The sequence below is a fragment of the Equus przewalskii genome, chromosome 26 (assembly GCF_037783145.1).
Source record: "Equus przewalskii isolate Varuska chromosome 26, EquPr2, whole genome shotgun sequence".
Taxonomy (NCBI): Eukaryota; Metazoa; Chordata; class Mammalia; order Perissodactyla; family Equidae; genus Equus; species Equus przewalskii.
Genome location: NC_091856.1, coordinates 31,453,561 through 31,474,690, shown reverse-complemented (window position 1 = coordinate 31,474,690; position 21,130 = coordinate 31,453,561). Strand labels below are relative to the sequence as shown.

At 52.3% G+C, this 21,130-nt stretch overlaps 2 protein-coding genes and 1 non-coding gene across 13 annotated transcripts in view; 2 read left to right on the top strand and 1 right to left on the bottom strand.

Annotated features, from left to right (window-relative positions):
- The first annotated feature begins 13 nt into the window (after positions 1 to 13).
- Positions 14 to 21,130, top strand: part of TRUB2 (TruB pseudouridine synthase family member 2) — a 37,548-nt gene continuing 16,431 nt past the window's right edge. For 6 of the 11 annotated variants that reach the window (XM_070596752.1, XM_070596753.1, XM_070596751.1 and 3 more), the window contains exons 1-7: positions 13,351 to 13,682; positions 14,065 to 14,196; positions 16,066 to 16,290; positions 17,407 to 17,468; positions 18,620 to 18,701; positions 20,309 to 20,381; positions 20,945 to 21,081. In XM_070596752.1, coding sequence (XP_070452853.1) covers positions 13,574 to 13,682; positions 14,065 to 14,196; positions 16,066 to 16,290; positions 17,407 to 17,468; positions 18,620 to 18,701; positions 20,309 to 20,381; positions 20,945 to 21,081 — 820 coding nt within the window. In that variant the 5' untranslated portion in view covers positions 13,351 to 13,573. Of the gene's footprint in view, positions 233 to 13,350; positions 13,683 to 13,796; positions 13,886 to 14,064; positions 14,197 to 16,065; positions 16,291 to 17,406; positions 17,469 to 18,619; positions 18,702 to 20,308; positions 20,382 to 20,944; positions 21,082 to 21,130 lie in introns of those variants that run through there. The other 5 variants (XM_070596749.1, XM_070596747.1, XM_008519979.2 and 2 more) reach the window with 3 other exon arrangements.
- On the top strand, positions 261 to 351 carry TRNAR-UCU (transfer RNA arginine (anticodon UCU)). Its single transcript is given in 2 exon segments — positions 261 to 297; positions 316 to 351. It is a non-coding gene; the product is annotated as a tRNA-Arg (tRNA).
- On the bottom strand, positions 5,000 to 13,163 carry COQ4 (coenzyme Q4). Its single transcript, XM_070596755.1, is given in 8 exon segments — positions 5,000 to 5,112; positions 5,115 to 5,260; positions 5,777 to 5,870; positions 6,424 to 6,553; positions 11,023 to 11,125; positions 11,666 to 11,762; positions 12,822 to 12,953; positions 13,029 to 13,163. Coding segments are annotated over 8 exon segments (795 nt in total). The 5' UTR covers positions 13,099 to 13,163; the 3' UTR covers positions 5,000 to 5,089.

Below are 21,130 nucleotides of genomic sequence, written 5' to 3'. Positions count from 1 at the left end.
CCTCCCAGTCCCGCCCGGCTGCGGACACCTCCAGGGTCGGGAGGAGACAGGTGAACTCTACCTCGGCCCCGACTCCCCAGTACTGGGGCGTCTGGACGTGGGGCAGAGTACCCCCACCCTCACTGACGGCGCAGAATCAGGAGTCCCTGTCCAGACCGGTGCAGAGTTCAGCAAGCCTCTCCTAGCCAGCGACACCTAGAAGAACTCTGAAACGGCGGTTTCAGGTGGAGAGGTGAGTCAGGGGACAAGTTTGGGTGGCTGGCTCTGTGGTGCAATGGATAGCGCATTGGACTTCTAGCTGATCCTGGTGTGGTCATTCAAAGGTTGTGGGTTCGAGTCCCGCCAGAGTCAAATTTTGACAACTCACTCGCATTCTCATATTTTATGGCCTCCAGTAACTTTATGAGGTTCAAAAGACTTGTAGACCTGAGGCTGCCACCTCTGCTTCTGGGACAGCAATAAACTTGGCGTGGGGATTACTGCATAGGAATCCTTTCCCATCCAAGGTATCTTATAAGCAGCCTGGCACACCTGGTGATACAAAGGGAGGTGATATGGAGACCTGTACCTAACTTCGGTCTCTGCCTCCTCTGGACTCTGCGGCAAATCGGTTGGCCTCTAAAGCTATAACCATATTTGTCATGCCACCTGCCAAGCCCTGGTCCACTGGCCAGCTTCCCAGCCTTGTGTGACTCTGGGCCTCTGAAAATTTGGTTCCCTGTTAATCACGCACGTTGGGCATCCACAGTTGCCACTTGTCCTTAAATAGATCCTTTAATCCCCTAGTCCAGTAGAAGTCCTTAAAGGCAGGGAGGGGCATTTTTCAGGCTCTATTCATAGGGATCAAAAATGAAATTTTGGTCTGATAAGTATTCGGACCTATTTCTTCCAGATAGGGTGCATCCTTTTGGAGGACCTCGGTAAATTAAAACACCACCTCTGCCACGGGTATTAGATTCAGGAGGCGGTGTGGTGCAGTGGTTATGGGCCTGGGCATTGGCATCCAACACATTTGGGTTAACTTTTCAGTTGAAAGTTCAGTCCCCATTTCTTCTTATATTACAAAAACGAGGACATACTAATAGTGCTTACCTCACAGGGTTGGTGTGGAGAGTCATGGGGAGCATTTGAATTAGCACTTGACATATTTATTATTGTAGTTTACAGACTCATTGACTACAAAGCACATACAATATCTAGACATGAAGATTATCTCATTGTATCCATAGGGCTTAGCAAATAACAAACTCAATAAATGTTTGTTGAATGAATGACAGGGAGAGTGAATTGAAGGCTCTGACTTTATCTGTACCAGGATCCATGGGTATAAACATGATTATTTCCACATGGACTGTGAGGTCATATGCAAAGTGAGAATTTGGAGGAAGGCGGTGGCGACCAGCCCCCAGGCTCTCCTCTACCCAGGCAGGTCACTTTGGTGAAGCCAAAGCAGTGCCCCGCAGACTCTGGGCCAGGCCTGAGGGGGGAGGTGTGAGAGGACAGAGGGAACAAGACAGTCTGCCTTCAAGTTGCTTGCAGTCTAGTTGGACACACAGAGAGCGTGGGTGGAGATTAGGTCACTAGAATAGGTTGTCCCTCACCAAGTGCTCACTGTACTTCTGTCAACACTCACCACACACTATTGTGATTTGTCTTTTTTGCTTTCCAGTCAGACACATCTGAGTTGCACTCCCAGCCCCAGCTGTGAGACACTGGGCAAATCACGTCTCCCCATGGAGCCTGTGTCCTTAGTTGTCATCAATGGGAATACAATCATCACCGTCCCTGCCTCCTAAGGCTGGGTATGGATTCAGTGCGATGATGCATATCAAGCTCTCAGCACAGGGTGGCACATGGAAGGCCCTCAGCTGCCATACTGCTCAACTCTAAGAGGGTGGGGAGGCAGCTGTCTCAGTCACTGCGGAATCCCCAGCATTCAGCAAACGCTCAGAAGATATTTGTGAAATGACTGAAGACTAGGGGCTTGTGCATCAGAGCACATGGCAGAGTACATGGCACAGGAGGGCTATGTAGTGGGAAAAGTGATTGGAAAGGCCTTTGTTTGCCAGGCTGAGTTGTTGATCCTGCTGCCATCAAGAGCCACTGAGGGTTCCTAAGAAGGGCAGGAGCTGGGTGGGACAGGGTGAGCTTAGGCTGACCTCACAGTGGGTTCCTTTCCACTGACATGACCCCCATCTGCCCTGCATTAGGGAACTAATGTCAGCACTGAAACCAGCAGACTTATCAGAGACTGACATTTGGAGTCACTTGAAGGAATTAAACCTCCCCAGGGGACTGAAGTGTTTTGACCCCTGCCACAGAGTAGGTGTTTACCCCATAGATATCAGGTGCATTTAACATGAGGATCTCTGAGCTCTATAAGTCCTCCCACTCTGGGTGTATGCAAAATAAATACCTCTGGCTTGATTGTGTACATGCTGACTTCAGAGGCCATGAAGGGCATTCCTGCCAAATGACAACTTCCATTTCCTAAGTGCTTATGTGCTAAAGCCCTAGGTGTGCACAATGGCCCTGTTGTGAGACAGATATATACGCTCCAATTTTCCAGATGAGGAAGCAGAGGCTCAAAGGGGTGACGTGACTACTGCAAGGGTGCAGTGCTGGTCAACAGCAGGCCCAGGTCCATCTGCCTTCAGAGCCTGGACTCCCAAACACTGCTCTGGGGTCAGCTACATATGGCTGCGATGAGACAGAGGGAAAGGGAGCCTTCCTTTGGCTTCTGGGAGAGCACTCAAGACCTGTGCGTCCCAGGACAGGCTCCACCATATCCCAGCTGTGTGACCCTAGGACACGCTCTGAACCTGAGACCTGGGGTCTTCACCGTGAAGTGAGGCTGTTGCGGGGACCAGACGAGTCTTGCACAGGGGATGCGCAGCACGAAGCTTGGCATCCATTCCTTCCACAATGAAGCAGCAAGCCCCTACTGTGTGCCAAGCACTGTTTGCAGCAGTGAAGGGGAAGAACAATGTCTCTGCCCTCCTGGAGCAGACACAGAACTTGTAAATAAATAACAAATGAGATAATTTCAGAGTGGTAAGCATTCTATAGAAAATAAAGTGATATGATGAAGTGAGGGGAGGGGACTGCTTCAGATGGGGTGGTCAGGGAAGGCCTCTCTGAGGAGGTGACATTTGAGCACAGATGTGAATGACAAGGAAATGACCATGTAATTGTAAATACAATAAATGACCATGTAAATGACCTGGGGACAGAGTGCTGTTCCCAAAGACAGGAAGAAGGTCAACACATTATATTGAGATGAAGAATGGAAGTTTCTAGGCAGAAGTTGGCAGGGCCTCATAGACTGTCAGAAGAACTCAGTAAGTGGTAGCTATTGCCAGTATTTTTCTCCAGTTGCGAGCTGGTGACAAAAATGCCACACTATGGTCTGGAAACCGGCATCCATTCTCAGCTAATCTGGATGCCCAGTGCTCTCTCCAGTGCTGTAAAGGCCCAGGGTCATCCAGGCACCGAGTGGCATAGCAGGTGAGCTCCCCAGCTGGGCAGAGGCCAGGAGAATCTGATCCCCTCCCCTATACCCCTCCCCCCACCTTGGCACCACTGACTTTTACTGACCTGGGGGTGGGGGTCCCTGGGACCCTGGGGAAGCCATGGAAACAGCTGGCAGGCCTGGAAAGGCCTGGAAAAAAATCATTGAGGTATGGGGAGCTCATCCCCATCCCCTCCTCTTTCTGCAGGAATTCCAAGAGCTCAGCATGAGGCTTCCCTCTTGACAAGGCCATGGTTCTGAGGTAGGCCCCCGGCCTCCCACACCCTCCACACCCTCTCTCTGCCACTGGGAGCCCTGGACTGAGATATAGTGGCACAAGGAAGGCTGAGGCACTGGTGTCGCAGTGCTGGGCAGGTCCTCGGACAACCCCTGGTTCCAGTCCCAGCTCTGCTCCTATTGCCTCATTAGTAAAATACAAGTAACAGTACCACCTCCCTCCTTGGGTTGTTGGAGGTGTCAATGTGAGAATGCCTCTCAAGTACTTAGGCACATAGTACACCTGTAAATACACTGCAGCTCTCATCATCGATGGGGAACTGAAGCATAGGAAAACCAACCAGGAGGGCTTGTGGCCTGTGTTCTAGTTATTCCAGGCAATTCTTTGCCCTTCTCTGGGCCTTAGTTGTCTTATCCACACAGTGAGGAGCTGGCCCCCCAAAAGCTCTAAAGGCTCTGCCATCTTGGGAGTGTTTCTGGTTCTAAGTCCCAAGATGGGGCCACCCACTCCTCCAACCATACTTGTCACCCTGCCCGTCCCCACTCCTTAGCTCTGATCCAAGGAAAATGACCCTGCAGCCTCGCAGCTGCCTCCTCCACCTGCAAACACAGCAAGACTAAAACAGCTCCTGCCCCTTAGGTCCTTCCTCTGAAGCCCTTCTTCTGAGTGTCACCTCACGAAAGCCCCACAGTAACCCCAGGAGGTGGGTACTGCTCTCATTCTCCTTTTACTGATGATGATATGGGCTCAGAGAGGGGAAGGGACTTGTCCTGAGTCGTTCTGCTAGAAAACAGTGGAGGAGTTAGGAATTTGAGTCCCAGTCGGCCGACTTCAGACCAGAGACAGGACAAGCAGCTGAAGCTCAGGCTGGAGGGAAAGTCTGCCACAGGTTGCCAGTCATGGGAGAAACAGACACGTGACCTGATGGGAGCCTTTATTCAGACAGTGGGGACTCACCTCCCCCTACTTAGGCCTCTGGAATTGGGTGTAGCCCTCACTCCTGCGAGGATACCTAGCTTGGCACCCAGAAAACCCTGGTTGGCAGGGAGGGTTCTGGAACAGGGGGTGTGGATCCAAGACATCTCATATGAACCTAGACAACTGATTCCTGGTCACATGTGGTTCTCTTTGGCTAAGTCCTGGCTTGCCTGGGAACCCCACTGCACAGACTGCTCCCTCCTGGGTTGGCCCTCAAAGCCACTCAGCAGTGGTTACGACAAATTCTGATAAATGATGTCCCAGAGTCAGTGTTCAAAGAAAAGGAACAAAGGTATTGGCAAAAGAGTCCTCTGCCCCCAGGGGAAGCCAGGCCAGGCCCCCCTGGTTCAGCGGCTCAGGGCCTAGGCCAGGCCCTCGACATGCAGGGGGGATCCGTGATGCCCAGCTCCTCCCGTAGAGCCCTGAGGGGCTGCTCCCAGCGCCGCTCGTAGTACAGGTTGAGGACACACGGGGCCCTGCGCCCATTCTGAACTGCCCATGGGATCAGCTCAGAGACCAGCACTTGCAGGCTCCTGTGGGGCAGCAGAGGAAAAGAAGACATAAGGTCCGAGGGCTGGGCACACTGTGTGCCCAGCAGTTACTGTGCATTTTCATGTTCATCCCCACACAGACCTAAGGAGGAGGTAGTTATTATTCCCATTTTTCAGATAAAGAAACAGAAGCTCAGTGAGGTAAAATCCTGTGCCCAAAGCCACACATCTTGAACATGCCAAAACCCAGATTTAATGTGAGGGCCACCTAGCTCCAGAAACTAACGCTACCTTGTCCCCCCGGCCCCAACTCCATCATTCTGACCTGCCACTGAGGCCTGGCCCAAGAGACCCCAGGGTCCCATGAAACGTCCATGCTTCATTCATTGCCCCAGAGACCCTGTGCCAGGCCACTGTCACCTCTCTGCCCCATTCTTTCCACTCTGGCTTCCTGGAGAACCACTGGGGTATGCGCAGGAAGGCTGCATGCTCTTCCCATTTCCTGGAGCCCTAGCCCCTCTCAATTCTCCCCCGGCCCTTCGCCACTTGAGAACTTACTTGGCACTCAGTCGAATTGGTCCAAAAAGTGCACCCAGGATGCACATGGGCAGGCCAGTCTGGACAGCCTCAAACCACTTCACCACAATCTCTCCTGGGAGGCAGGGCGGGGGAGTGGGAAGTGAGAAGGGGCCAGGAGGAGAGGCCAGTGGTGTGCATGGCAGGGCACAGCAAGGTGTCTGCTCCTCTCTGACCTCTACCAGGGCTCGGCCATGCCCAGTCCCCACCTGTGCTGGGCTCCTTCCTTGAGGTGAAGGGGAGGGTCCAAGAAAGAGCAGAAGGAAACAAGGGCTGAAAAGGAAGCCTGGGTCAGAATGCAGAGGACTCCCAATAGCCAGGCTGGTACCTACAGGTCTTAGGGAGCTGCTGAGAGTTTCAGAGTAGGGAGCCCTGATGCTTGGACGCCGCCACATCAGTACAGGAGCCACAGAGGCAGTGGGGATAGAGGAGAGGGCACGCGTGGCATAGATGCTACCAAGATGTTCGGGTTAAGTAGAAAATGAGGCACTGAGCCAGCTAATTGGTGGGTGGCAGAGATAGGTGAGCCCTGCCCTGGTCCTGAAGACAGAGCCAGGTGGACAGGCTGGCTGGAGGGCCTCGCCCCACCCACCCTCCACTCTCGAGGCAGCTGGGAGGGTGGCACTCACCCAGGATGTTGGTGGGCATCCCCAGCAGGGTGTGGAGCATGTCGTGCACCTCCCGGTACCGCTGGATCACGTACGCTAGCTCCTCATCATCCACGAATCGGGTGGGTGCCCGGGTATCTGGGGAGACCCTCTGACAACCATGAGCCTCCCCTAGACCCCTTCCCAACCGTTCCCAGGACCCAATTTGCCAGCCGCTCCTTGGCTCTACCAAACTCTCATCAAACTCATGCCCCACCAAGTATCTCTGGGGACTTTGTTTCTGTGCATACCTGCCGCCAGGAGTCCTTGGGCAGGGAAGGTGGTAGAATTGGCACCCCCTTGGCCTACCCCAACTCACACATAATGTATGTAGCCTGCTGGAATCTATGGCAAAGCAGCCCCTGAGGGGAGGGGGAAGTGGTTGTTGTTTAATGGGTATAGAGTTTCAGGTTCACAAGATGAAGAAGCTCTGGAGACTGGTTTCATAACAATGTGAATATACTGAACTGTTCATTTAGAAATGGTTAGGGCTGGCCCAATGGTGCAGCGGTTAAGTGTGCACGTTCTGCTTTGGCGGCCCGGGGTTTGCCAGTTCAGATCCTGGGTGCGAACATGCCACTGCTTGGCAAGCCGTGCTGTGGTAGGCGTCCCATGTATAAAGTAGAGGAAGATGGGCACAGATGTTAGCTCAGTGCCAGTCTTCCTCAGCAAAAAGAGGAGGATTGGCGGCAGATATTAGCTCAGGGCTAATCATCCTCAAAAAACCAAAAAGGTTAAGAGGTAAATTTTGTGTTATTTTTTTTAGTCATAATTAGAAATAAAATGGGGGGGCGGCCCCATGGCCGAGTGGTTAAGTTTGCGCGCTCTGCTGTTGTGGCCCAGGGTTTCGCCAGTTCGGATCCTGGGCACAGACTATGGCACTGCTCGTCGAGCCATGCTGGGGCAGCATCCCACATGCCACAACTAGAAGGACCCACAACTAAAAATACACCACTATGTACCTGGGGGCTTTGGGGAGAAAAAGGAAAAATAAAATCTTAAAAAAAAAAAGAAAGAAAATGAAAAACAAAAGCCCCCACGGCCGCTGATCCTTTGCATGAGCCGCTCCCAGCCTAGGGTGCTCTCATTTTCACCTTGATTAATTCCTACTTAGCCTTTTTGACTTAGCTTAAGTGTCCCCTCTCGGGGGAGGCTGTCCCTGCCCTTCAGACTGATGAGGCCCACATTACGGTCTCTTGTAGCATCCTGTACCTTTCCTTGGCGCCCAAGATGACCGTACCATAATGTTTACTGCGTGTGAGCGTTAAGGTGCCCTGCTAGACCTACACGGTCCAGTACAGCAGCCGCACACCACATGAGGCCACTGAGCCTTGAAAAGTGACACGTTGCAATTGAGATGTGCTGTGCATATGAAAAATACACACTGGATTTCGAAGACTTAGTATGAAGAGAATAATGTGAAATCTTAATAATTTTAAAATATTGATTACATGTTGAAATGATAATATTTTAGATATATTGAGTTAAATAAAATATGTCATTAAAAATAATTCCACCTGTTTCTTTTTGCTTTTATTAAAGTGGCCAGCAGCAGACTTAAAATTACCTCTGTGGCTTGAGTTCTGTTTCTATGAACAGTGTCGCAGCAGCCTGTCAGGCGCGAGGACAGGGCTGGCTCTGTCTGGCTCACTGTAGGAGCTCCAGGGCCTGGTGGATCTACACCTCTTGCGTGAGTAAAAGGCCAGCCCCCAGGCACTTTCCTGATCCAGGAAGGAACATGAGCCATCCTCCTTTACCTACCTACCCTTCTGAGTGCTCAGGAGCACCCAGAGTGGGAAGAACCTGGTCTTCCTGTTCCCAAAACATGGCCTCAGCCTGTCCAGAGGGCGAGAGATTTGACATCTTCATGGCTTTCGGGCTGCTGGCTCAGTGCCATGGTCTGTGGCCTCCTTGGGTACCAGGTCCTAATTTCTTCTGCAGGGTTCTCCGTGCTATACGAACCTCAAGGCGATCACAGTGAGAGCAGCTACTTGTTTTCTTCTTCTTCTCCCCAAAGCCCCCGAGTACATAGCTGTATATTCTAGTTGTAGGTCCTTCTGGTTGTGCTATGTGGGGTGCCGCCTCAGCATGGCTTGATGAGCAGTGCTAGGTCTATGCCCAGGATCCAAATCTGCGAAACTCTGGGCCGCCGAATCAGAGCGCAAGATCTTAACCACTTGGCCATGGGGCCAGCCCCGAGAGCAGCCACATTTATTGAGTACCTACCATGTGCCAGCAGTGTATGATGTCTTTTACATGTATTATCATACTTCACCCTCATGATCATCTAGGGGGTAGATACTGGTATGAGTCTCAGATACAGAAAAGGAAAATAAGGCTCAGAGAGATAAAGTAACTTGCCCAAGGTCACACAGCTAATCAAATGGCTGAGTCAGGACTTGAAACAAAGTCTGCTGGATTCCAAAGCCAGTAGTCTTAATACCCATTATTAGTAAGCCATCTAAGTACCCTGGAAGATAAACTTTAGGTCTCCTTACCTCAGATAAGGAATCTGAGGCTCAGAGAGATCAAATGATTTTCCCAGGGCCATAAAGCTGGGAAAAGAGGCAGGATTCTGACTCAGGCTACGATGAACTCCAGAGCCCAGGCCGAGCCACCTGTAATCTTGATGTCACCAGGATGACCATACCTCCTGCCAAGATCAGCCTCAGGGAGGTGACTTCACCTTGAACCTTGACTTAATCTCTGCTGGGACAAAGGCATGCCTTCCCATTCTGTGTGCTGCTGCTTTCCATGTTCTACAAGTGTCACAATCTCTAGGGCTGTGACCAGACAAGGTGCCCATGGAGGCCCTGGCAGTCCCACCTCCTCCATAGCAACAGGACGAAAGGCGCTGGGGAACCTCAGAAGGTTGTCCCTCCCTGGGTGGCACTTGGGGCAGGTCACCCTGATGGGTTTCCCACTGATGAAATAACTTGTATCCTGGTGAAATCTGAAGGAGATGGTATAAAATGGGGCAGAGGCAAGTGTCAGGACAGTACGAGGAACAGATTATTTTTTCAGGGACAATAACCTTGTAGAGCAGTGGTTTTCAACTGTCCACCAGGGGACATTTGCAATGTCTGGAGACATTGGTGGTTGTCACAACTTAGGGAGGTACTGGTGTCTAGTGGGTGGAGGCCAGGGATGCTGTTAAACATCTTACAATGGACAGGACAGCCTCCACAACAATTATCTGACCCAAAAAGTCTACAGTGCTAAGGTTGAGACACGCAGTTCTAAAGCCACCTTGGCTCACTCCCTCACCTCCTCCAGCTGGCTGGCTCCTGCAGCTGGGCTGGACAGCCACTTGGCAGACGTGGTTTGATCGGGTGTGTAGGTGTTGGAGGTGGGTAGGGAGAGGGAAGGTGGCCAAGCTGTATCCTAAGGTCCCTTTATAAATCAGATCATGCAACTACCCAGCTGGAAACCTGCAATAGCTTCCTATTTGCTCCTATTACAAAATGCAGACTCTTTCTCATGACTGGCAGGGCGTGGCCCAGCTGACCTCCCGGCCCCCTGGCTGCCTGTCCCTGACTCACTCCTCTATGGCCACAGTGGTCAGTTTTCCTGTTCCTAAACACTCAGAGCCTTGCACTTGCCAGTCCCTCTGCTCAGAATGCTCCTCCTCAGCTCTCCTCAGGGCTGGCTCCTCCTCATCTTCCAAGTCTCCTCAGAGGGGCCTCCAATGACCACCCTATCAGAAGTGCCCCCGCTCCAGCCCAGCCCTCTATCATGTTGACTGCTGTCCTCACAGCACCACCTGCCAGAATGGAAGCTCCACCAGGGCAGGCTCTCTGCTGGTTTCATTCACTGTATCCCAACTGCGGAGAACAGTATCTGGTATGTTCTAAGTACTCGATAAATATCTTGCCTAATTTTTATATGAATATTTTTTCTTTTACTGTTTTATTGTCTACTTCCCCAACTGGAATATTAGCTCCATGAGGGGGGACCTTGTCCATCTAGTTATCATTCTATCCCAGCACCTGGAACAATGGACGGCACACGGCAGATTCTGAACAAATGAATGAGTTCCTCAGTAACTGAGACTCTTCCCCCACCCCCCAGCCCCTGTCCTCCCTGCCTGGGGCTGCAGAGTGCCACAACGTGTCATACTCTAGGGAAAGCACTGTCCCTGGAACAGGGGATACAGTGCAGCAATTAAAGAGCACAATCTGGGTTTGAATACTCCATTAATACTGGCCTCCATTAATACTGGCTGTATGAGATCAGCAAGTTGCTTAGCTGCTCTGAGCCTCAGTTTCCTCATCTACTAAACGGGGATAATAATAGAACACACTTGACAGGGTTGCTGGGAGGACGCAGTGAGATCATGTATGAGCCTGGCATCTGGCATGCAGCAAGCGGTTAATAAATGTTGGCCAGTATTACTGCTTGGAGTAACGTTCCCAGACTATTTGCCTGTCCCAGGGAAAATGACAAGCCTTGGCACAAAGGATTGAAAAGCACTCCTGCCCATAGTGGCAGCTCAGGGTTCCTCCTTCCACAGGACATCACTCCTGTGCCACTCCTCTGCCCTCCCGGTGACTGCAAAGTGCACAGAAGCTAGAAACTCACATTCACATCCAGGAAACGGAGATACTCGCGGCCGAGGGAGCCCTCAGGCAGGCTCTGGAGCTTGCCCAGGTCAAGGGTGGAGAGTGAGATTCGGGGTCGTTCTCTACAAGGCAGAAGGCAGGACTTAGTTACTGGGAGGGCACCAGCAAAGGCAGGTGAAAGGTCCAGCTAGAGCAGGTGGGTTTCGTGAAGGGGCAGAGAGCAGCAATGGGGCCATATGTCCTAATGGAGCACCTTCTACTAGCCAAACCAGTGGCAGGGGCTGAGGAGACTACCACAAGCTAAGGATGTGGTTCCTGCCTGTCAGGATACAATCTAGGCAGGCAGGCCTCACATGTGATCAGGGTACTCACAAAGGGCACTGAAGGTAAGGGTGTGGGGTACAGCTGGCGTGTGTTATGGGAGCTTAGTGAAGGCACAGAGCCCTGTGGCTGAAACTGGGCTGAGGCCACCACATGGCACTACCCAGGGGTCATCATAATGTCTATATGAACAGTACCCCCGGAGTTGGGCAGTGCCCAGCCTGTGCAGCCATCCATGGCCAGAGTACAAGAAGGGCTCCCGAGAGGAGCACAATGTGACCCCACAGAGATCAGGATCCCCAGAGAATGCTCCTCATCGCTCAGGCAGAGCTGGGACTTACTGCAGGATCTGGGAACCCTCTGGATCCCTCCTCATCTGATCCCTGAGGACCTTCAAGGCACGGCGTCCTGTGGTCTCCCCTAGAACTGCGACCATGTCTGAAAGGAAAGAAATGGAGATAAATGGAGGATACGATCTTAGGCAAGTTACCTGATCTAGTCTGAGCATTAGTTTCCTACAAGATAAAATATCTACCTACCTCTTAGTTATGAGGATTCATGTTAAACTTAGCATATCACCTGGCACACTGTAAGGGCTCAGCATATCTAGAGTTACTATCATCAATGCTATCAATCTAAAAGGATGAGGTGGCTCTGGTCAGCACAGTGCTTGAAAGAGTTTATAAATCACCTTCACACCCATTATCACAACAGAATATCATGTCTCCATTGACGGGTACAGGCTTTGGCATGAGAGAGTGCTGGGTTTGGACCCAGGTGCAGTCACTAACTAGGTGGCCTTGTGCAAATCACTTCACGATTCCAAGCCTCCTGTCCTAATTTATGAAGTGCAGATAACACCCTTCTTATAGGGTTAATGTGAGAAATCAAGAACATCATGCATATAAAACGCTTGGTGCAGTGAGCAGCTAGCATAAGTGCTCAGTGAGCATTTAGCATTACTGTTTTTATTAGTAGGAGTAATAGTACTTTCCGACTTAAGATCCTGGAAGGCATGGGAAGGACCCTGTAGGATCCTAGGATGTTCTGTTCATACATCCAACAAACATTTATTGTATGCCATGCACTATCCAAAACGCTGCCAATACAGGAGAACGGGGCAGTCGTGTCCCTGACCTCATAAAGCTAATTTCTAGTACGACGTTATAATTTGATAGGTGCTCATAAATCATCTATTTAAATAGTCCAGAGGTTCTCAATGTGGCTGGATGACAGAATCTCCCGGGGAGTAGTTAAAAAAGGCAGAAACTCAGATTCCACGTCCCTGCTCCCTCCGCTCCCCACTCCCGGCAGATTAGGATTGAGTCAGTTTAGAGTGGGATTCAGGCATCTGCATTTTCATGAACGTTGTGGGTGATTTTGAGGTGCAGCCAGGTCTAGTCCCCAGTTACCCATAGGAAACCGAGGCTCTGAAAGAGATCAGGACCCGCCCAGGTTTCAAGGGCCCCCGGGAGCGTCAGGCACGGGCTGCCTTACCGTGGCGATACGGGTTGTAAAGCGCCATTCCGGCAGAGCCGGCGGCCAGCAGCGCCTTCTGCAGTGGGGAGGTGGGGATGTGTTCAGGGTAAAGCAGGCCAGCGCCATGGCTCGCGGCTCGGAGGGGGACATCTGCAGGGCAAGAAAAAGGCCGCGGGTCAAAGATGCACGGGGCCCCCAGGACTCCTTCCCGCCTGGGCCACTTGCCTGCAGCAGGCCCGGGAGGGCCCTGGAGCGGGGGGAAGGGGCGCAGGGCCCGGCGCAGCAGCGTCGCCATGGCAGCGGGCGCTGTCGGACGTCCGCGGAAGGATGGCGGGGCAAGGCCGACGCCCCAAACTTCTCCGGCGACGGAGCGCCGGAGAAGTCACAAGGACTTGATACCTACTGGGCGGAGGTCCTTTTAAGGGGAAAAACCATAGCACAGACAGGAAAGCGCCCTATTCTAAGTAGGAGAAGGAAAGCAGGCGACCTGCCTACACCTATTTCCACCGATATAAAACTTTCCCATTTTCACCTCACTCCCAAAGCAGGTAAGCCCCGCTAGCTTTGGGTGGGGGACTCAGGGAGAGGGGTTCAGCGCCGGGCCCTACTTTCTTGGCCGCAGCACGTTTTCCCCGAGGACAATAAAACGCGAACCTCTTCCGGCTGCAAAACATGGCGGCGCCCATTGTAAGGTCTATTTGGGGGCGGGACTATACGGCACTTCCGGCTGGAGCGGGGTTTTCCGCGAGCCCGAGCGGTGGGCCTCCAGCATGGGGCCCGGTGGTCTGGCGCGGCTGCATGGGCTCTTCGCGGCCTACAAGCCCCCGGGGCTAAAATGGAAGCATCTGCGGGACACCGTGGAGTTGCAGCTTCTGAAGGGTGAGTGCCTTGAACGAGACCCACGATCCCGCTCCCGTTCTCCCGGGATACCATCTCCGCTTCTGATCCTTCCCACAAAATAAAGTCACGTGACCTAGTCGCCTCGGCAGAGCACTTTACTAATCATCTGTTGTGTACATTCCGTTACTCCTCACTTTTCCCTGTGTTCGGATGGGTAAACGGAGTCAGTATTGTACTTTGTCGTAAGTAGTTAATAAGTGGTAGAGTCAGGATTTGAAACCAAGTCTGTTTCTTAAGTACTGCTCTTCTGTTCGCTACGCCTGGGATTTGTCTGCCTTCCACATCTCCATACTTCCCTGTCCCCCTCCCCGAGGTGTTCGGACAGAATTGACAAGATGTCCTTTTACGTATGTGTGCTCAGGTCTCAATGCTGGGAAGCCTCCTGCCCCTGAACAGCGTGTTCGCTTCCTGCTGGGCCCTGTGGAAGGCAGCGAAGAGAAGGAGCTGACCCTCACAGCCGCCAGTGTGCCCACCCTCACCGACCATCCGCTGGGTAAGGCCCATTCAGGCAGGGGCCTGGGTGTCGCTTCCCCGAGAATCTCTCCCCAGAGTCAGTGTCCCAGTAAGGGCTCAGACTCCCTTCTGTCCCAGACACTTGAAGGGCCACAGTGGGGATGAAATATTTGACCATGGATTGGCAAATTTTCCTGGAAAGGGACAGATAGTAAATATTTTAGGCTTTGGGGGCCAGCCTGGTGGCGCAGCGGTTAAGTTTGCATGTTCTGCTTTGGGGGCCGGGATTTGCCAGTTCAGATCCTCGGTGGGGACCTTCGCACTGCTTGTCAAGCCATGCTGTGGCAGGCATCCCACATATAAAGTACAGGAAGATAGGCATGGATGTTAGCTCAGGACCGGTATTCCTCAGCAAAAAGAGGAGGATTGGCGGCAGATGTTAGTTCAGGGCTAATCTTCCTCAAAAAAAAAAAAAAAAAAAAAATATATATATATATATATGTATATATATGTATATGTTTTAGGTTTTGTAGCCTCGTTTCTGCCATTGTAGTGTGAAAGCAGCTGTAGACAATATGTAAAGCAGTGAGTCTGGCTGTGTTCCAGTAAAAGTTTATTTAGGGACACTGACATTTGGATTTCATATAATTGTCATATGTCACAAAATATTATTCTCTGGATTTTTTTTGAACCATTGAAAAATATAAAAACCCTTTGAACTCGTGGGCCAAAAAAAAAATAGGCTTGAAGATTTGACCTGTGGACCCCTTTACTATCCTGGGACTCTAGGGAGGAACTGAGACCCTCAGGTAGAAGTCCTAAAGAGGGAGTTTTGGGCTCTTGGGAAACAGCGACTTTTTAGCCAACAAAGCTGCGTAACAGTGGAACTAGTTTTGATAATGAGCCCCCCGTCACTAGAGGTGATTAAGGCCTGTTTGGGGGAGGCTGTAGCAGGACTGAGGGGCTTGACCAGAAACCTCTAAAACCCCTTTGACAGTGATATGCAGTGACTCCACTGTATAACAAGTAACAAGTGTGGTGTGTGAGGGAGACGTTGCTCTAGATTCTGTGTTAAGTTCTTCCCAAACGCCATCTCATTGAATCTTCACCACAGTCCTGCCAGGTAGATCTTATTCCCACTACACAAATGAGGAAACTGAGGCTCATTGCTGAGATTAAGTGTCATAGCCTGGATTCAGCAGGCTCTTAACCACCCCGTACCCTTTCCCTCGTTTCCTCTTGATCTACAGGAACGTAAATGCTTCCGGCTCATTATGCGTTCACTTTTTTTTTTTACATCTTTATCGTGGTATAGTTGATATACTAAAAACTACACATATTTAATGAGTATATTTTGATGATTCATTCATTCTTGCAATAGTTATTTGCTGGGGCCAGCCTGGTGGCTCAGTGGTTAAGTGCGCACATTGCGCTTCTGTGGCCCGGGGTTCGCCGGTTCGGATCCCGAGTGTGGACATGGCACTGCTTGGCACGCCATGCTGGGGTAGGCATCCCACATATAAAGTAGAGGAAGATGGGCACGGATGTGAGCTCAGGGCCAGTCTTCCTCAGCGAAAAGAGGAGGATTGGCAGTGACTAATCTTCCTCAAAAAAAAACCAAACGTTATTTGCTGAGCACCTGGTGAGTTATGGACTCTGGGGGTGGAACTGTGAACAGACAGACCCAGGCCCCACCTTAAGGAGCTCACAGCCTCCATTTTCTCACTGGGATAGTGGCCAGGACTGTCCTGCGGGAGCTGGATAGAGAACCCCACAGTCTTGACTCCCAGAATTATGCCCAGTCCACGTGAAGCCTCTCACTGGGGGAATGGCGATAGCAGAGTAACAGGCATCTTGGGATGCCCTTTCTCTGGGTCCAGGGAACTGAGGAAATGATTCTGGGCTCCAGATTCCATGGTGAGGAATCCGAGAGTCCAACCTGCTCCTGCTTTGGGCTCCGTGAGGCTACATCCTTGGAATGAGGTCACCACATGGCCCAGACCCATCCTCGGGGCTGCTTCATTCATTGAGGAAAGGGACCCCGTTTGTTTCTTCCCAGTGTGTGGACCGACATTCACCAGCCTGAAGGTTGGCGTAGGACATCGGCTGGATGCCCAGGCTTCTGGGGTGCTTGGTAGGTGACGTGGTGAGTCTGGGGGTATAGTGATATGGGCACAGGGGAGCATTGAGGAGCTACTAGGAGCCCAGCCCACTAGTAACCTAACAGCCATGTCCCACACTGCCCTCCTCCCTTGATACCCCGAGTCTGATCAGCTGGGGAGATGACCGGTGGAGCAGAGAAGTCACAGAATGGAAATCGCAATTGCCCGCCTTTATCAAGTGATTCCTGCCTGTGACGTGGATTCACCACAACTGCCTTACTGGGTAGACAGTGTATGATTTTATGGATGAATACAATAAGGCTCCAGGAGCTAGGGTCACTCATCCTGGTCACATGCCCCTGGTCCAGGGAGGGAAAACTGTCATAGCCTGTGTGGGGTAGCCAAGTGCATGACTCTGGCTCCACTGGCCAGGGTCTGGATGTTGCTGGAGCTGGACACACAAAACCCTGAATCATGAGCCATCTGTGTCCCCAGGGTCAGGCGGTGGCCATATCCTCCATGCACGACAGTCCCAATGCCCTTGTCCTGCATCCTGGGGCACAGGCAAGCAGACGTGATCTCATACCCCTTCTCCAGGAGTGAATGGAGGGTCATTCTTGTTTTTAACCAGAGGGAGAAACAGACCTAGGCAAAGGCTGGGAGTGGCCACAATGCTGTGTTTGTTGGGCCCATCCTTTGTGCTGACCACTTCCTGTGCATTGTCTTAATCATCACAACCCCCACAGGAATCAGGAGATATTTTTATCCCTGTTTTACTGATGAGGATAAAGCCTGAGACCCAAGGAGGTTAAAGGACACGCTCAGAGCTACCCCAGATTCGAGTGTAGGTTTCTGTGTCTGGGCCAGTGGTCTCTTACTTTTAAGTGCATCAGAACCCCCTAGGGAGCTTACTAAGGATCCTAGGTCCCCTCCCCATGACAACTCAGAGTCCGTACATATGGGTGGGGCGCAGACGTGCATTTTCCTGTATACTCCCGGGAGCTTGCTTGTTCCCTCTGGAAGAAGCTCTCCTTCCCCTTTGCTGGCTTTAGCAGCGTTGGAGGTGGGAGTATTCTGATGGCGGGTGGGGGGGTCACAAGGGAATGGGAAGGGGAGCCAGGTGTGAGATCAGGCTGGGTGCCTTTCAGTGCTCGGCGTGGGACGTGGACGCAGGCTCCTCACCGACATGTACAACGCTCACCTCACCAAGGTACGGATGGGGCGCTGGGGACAGCCTGCTTTCCCCTTGGTCCTTTCTCTGGGGGTCACTGGCAGGGTTCTGAAGCTGAGAAGATTCCATGGGGCACACCCAGGCCATCAGCCAGCCTTTTATGGTCGTGTGCTAGGGGAGAGGTAGTAACGCAGTAGTGACCGTGGGCGTTACTGCTGGCTGCTCCCAGCTGAGCACTGTGTACGGACTCCCCCGTGGATGCCTCACAGCTCCACCGTGAAGTAGGATCTGTGGTTAACCCATTTTACTGAGGTGCAGAGAAGGGATGTCACTTGCCTAGGGTCACACAGCCTTTAAGGAGCAGAGCTGGGATTTGAACCTGGATCTGTCCAACACCAGATCTTGATCACGACACCACTCCATTCTTTCCTGAAGACTGAGAAGTGGACATCACCTTCCAGGCATAGGGAACCTTTGTCTAGGCTGGGGCCGTGGAGTCTGGCACCACGAATTTGCAGAGGTGCCATGTTAGAGGGCCTTTATTTTTAGTGGTTAAAAGCACAAATTCTGGAGCCAAATGGCTTCGATTCAAAACCCAGCCTGTACCTCTCTGCCAGCTATGTGTCTTTGGGTGGCTTGCTTATATCTGTGTGCCTCAGTTTCCTCATCTCTAAAATGGGAATGATAATAGTACCTCCTCAATAGGGTTACTTTGGAGGTTAAATCAGTGACTACATGTAACTTAGCACAGTCGCTGGCACATGGTAAATGCCCAGTAAATGTCACCGTTGTCGTCATCTCTGTCATCGTCGTCATTACTCTTACTTGTGGCAGAAGCAGTTAGCTGCACAGATCGTATTTAGAGGGGTGGAGAGAAGCCGACAGGGCATAGTAGGAGGGGCCTGGCACGAGAAGTCAGGTTTGGCTAGAGTGGAGAGATGTGGAGGCCTGGGGTGGTTGCACGGTGGTTGTCTGTGCCCTTTGTGGGAAAGGTGCCCTTCCCCAGGGGACAGTGGGGCAGCTGGGTAGGGGCTGAGCGCCTGAGCTTCCTGAGGAAGACCTGAGGGCCCCCACCCCCTGGCCCCAGTCTAGCACCTCTGGGGCAGGAGCTGCCGAGCCACGCCTCCCTCCTCAGCACTGAAGCCTAGAGCGGAGATGCTGAGCATCCCTTGCCCTCCCTGTCTTCGCAGGATTACACGGTGCGCGGCCTCCTGGGCAAAGCCACAGATGACTTCTGTGAGGACGGGCGGCTGGTGGAGAAGACAACATATGGTGAGAGCCTAGGGCAGTGGAAGGGGCTGCTCCGGCTGCCTCCGCATCTGCGTTCTCTGATTCTTCACCTCCACGTGGGCTCCCTCTCAGTTACTCTCAGACACACCGAGCCCCGGCTGGCTGTGGACGGCTGTGGACGGGTCATTCTGTCTTCCAGGAACGCCCTGTGCTCGCCTCCTCACCTGGCTTAAATGTCGCCTGCCCAAGGAACCTGCTTTAGCCCCCAGACTCGGACTGAGTAGACTCAGAATAGTAATCAACTGATGATTAGTGATTATTTAATATCTGTATCCCCACCAGGCTGTCACCCGTGAGAACAGGGACTGTGGTCACACATAGGGCCTGGGATGTGAGAGGTGCTGAGGTGCTGGATGGTGGCTGGCTGGCTCGTTTTTCACTTCGCACTCTCCGTAGGATCTAATGCACTTGCTTATTTGACAGATGATTTTGGAGCACCAGCTATGTGCCAGCACTGGGGCCACATACGGTGAATCAGATGGGGTCCCTAATGCTGGTGAACTCACAATCTAGCAGGGAGAGCAGACACACACCTCTACGCATCTACATAACATCTTCTGGAGAAGATTGAAAGCAGGTGGCAGAGGAATACTGTGTATTTGCACATGTAGGTGTGTGTCAACACCCAAAAAATGCCTGAAGACAACTGCCAAGTTGACAGTTCTGGGAGAGAGGAAGCCAGAATTTGGAGCGGGGGGAGATTTTTGCTGGTGCTGATCTAAATTTCTTAAAGAAGATTCATGTATCAATTAAGAAGTCGTGTAAAAACCAAAGAAAGTTAACTGCTGGGAAAGAGACCCAGGTGTAGAGTGGCAGGAGCCAGGAGAAAGAAGCAACATGCTCCGGGGGCGGGGCTTCATTTGAGGAGGAGGCAGCATTTGAGCTGGGCCATAAATGAAGGGGGAGGAGGGAGTGGCAGGTGTGTTCCAGGTAGGACAATAGCATGAATGAAGCCAGACCCGAGGGATGAGAGGCCTAGGCTCTTCCAGGCTGGCAAGCCTTCTGTCACCACATCTGCTCCCAGAACTCTGGCCTTTGGAGCCGGAAGTTGGCGCCTGCCCCAGCTAGACTGCAGGATCAGCCTCCCAGCAGAGTTTGTGAGCGTCCATAGGCTTGCCTGTCACCTGCCCCACAGTCACTTGGCAGGACCAGCAGGCAGAGTCATTCCCACTAATCACCACCAAATGTTTCTGCATTTGGACAGATGGCACCCTCCCTTCCAGGGTCCCTGGCATGGAAAATCCCAGACAAGGGCTCAGGAGACGTGGCTTAGAATATCGGGCAAGTCACATTACATCTTTGAACCTCATTTCCAGAAGGAAGTGTTCTTAACCTGGAGTCTGCGAGCCTCTTGAAAATGTCCTCAAAATCTTGAGTTCATGTGTATCTTCCTGAGAAGAGGGCCTAGAGCTTTCATAAGATTCTCAAAGGCCTCTCCACCCACCAAGTGGACCCTGAGACCAGAGGATGCTCTGGTACCTGCTCCAGGTTCCAAGGACGGGGCTGGTTTGGGGGAAGGCTGTTTGCCAGTTTAATGTCACCCATCCCCAGCGAGCACCTGTGTGCTGACCATCTGCTGGCTTTTCCAGACCACGTGACCAGAGAGAAGCTGGACCGGATCCTCGCCCTGATCCAAGGTTCCCATCAGAAGGCCCTGGTGATGTAAGTGGGGCCCAACCCACACCTCCCTGGAAGGGGCGCTCGAGTTTCTGCAAGAGCAAGAAGTGCCCATAGGGCCCCCTCTAGGCTCCACCCGCTCTGGGACAGATTCCACAGATCGTCTTTTCAGAGCCCCAGAGCAGACATGAACCACCCGTTCCTTCCACAGCACGCAGAAGTGTTTCTGTGTGCCAGGTCTTGGGCCAGCCCCTGGGGAGACCAAGGGAACAAGAGACCCCGGCTGGCCTTCTGGGGAGCATATGCTCTAATGGAGAGGAAAGCCAGGGACACGTATCATCATGGCAGAGAGCCCGGGGGCTGGGAGGAGACAGCACGTCTGTGACTGTTGAAGCCAGGGAGAGTGTGCAGAGGAGAACAGAGCCAGCATTTAGGGATTGAGGGAACAGAAAAAGGCAGCTGCACAGGTGGCTGGAGGGGCAGGGAAGATGGAAAGTGAATGAAGAGCTTCAGGAAAGGTGTCTCGTGGTGGGGCATTGCTGGGGTAAAGTGAGCCCAGCTCCCACTGCTCACCAGCTGCCTGACTCTAGCCCCCTTCCCATCCCCAGGTACTCCAGCCTTGACCTGCAGACCCAGGAGGCCTATGAGATGGCCGTGAGAGGTCTGATCCGGCCCACAGACAAGTCCCCGATGCTGATAACCGGCATCCGATGCCTCCACTTTGCACCTCCGGAGTTCCTCCTGGGTGAGTCGCCCTGGGAAGTCGGAGCGGAGGTGGGGTTGGGGAGTCACTG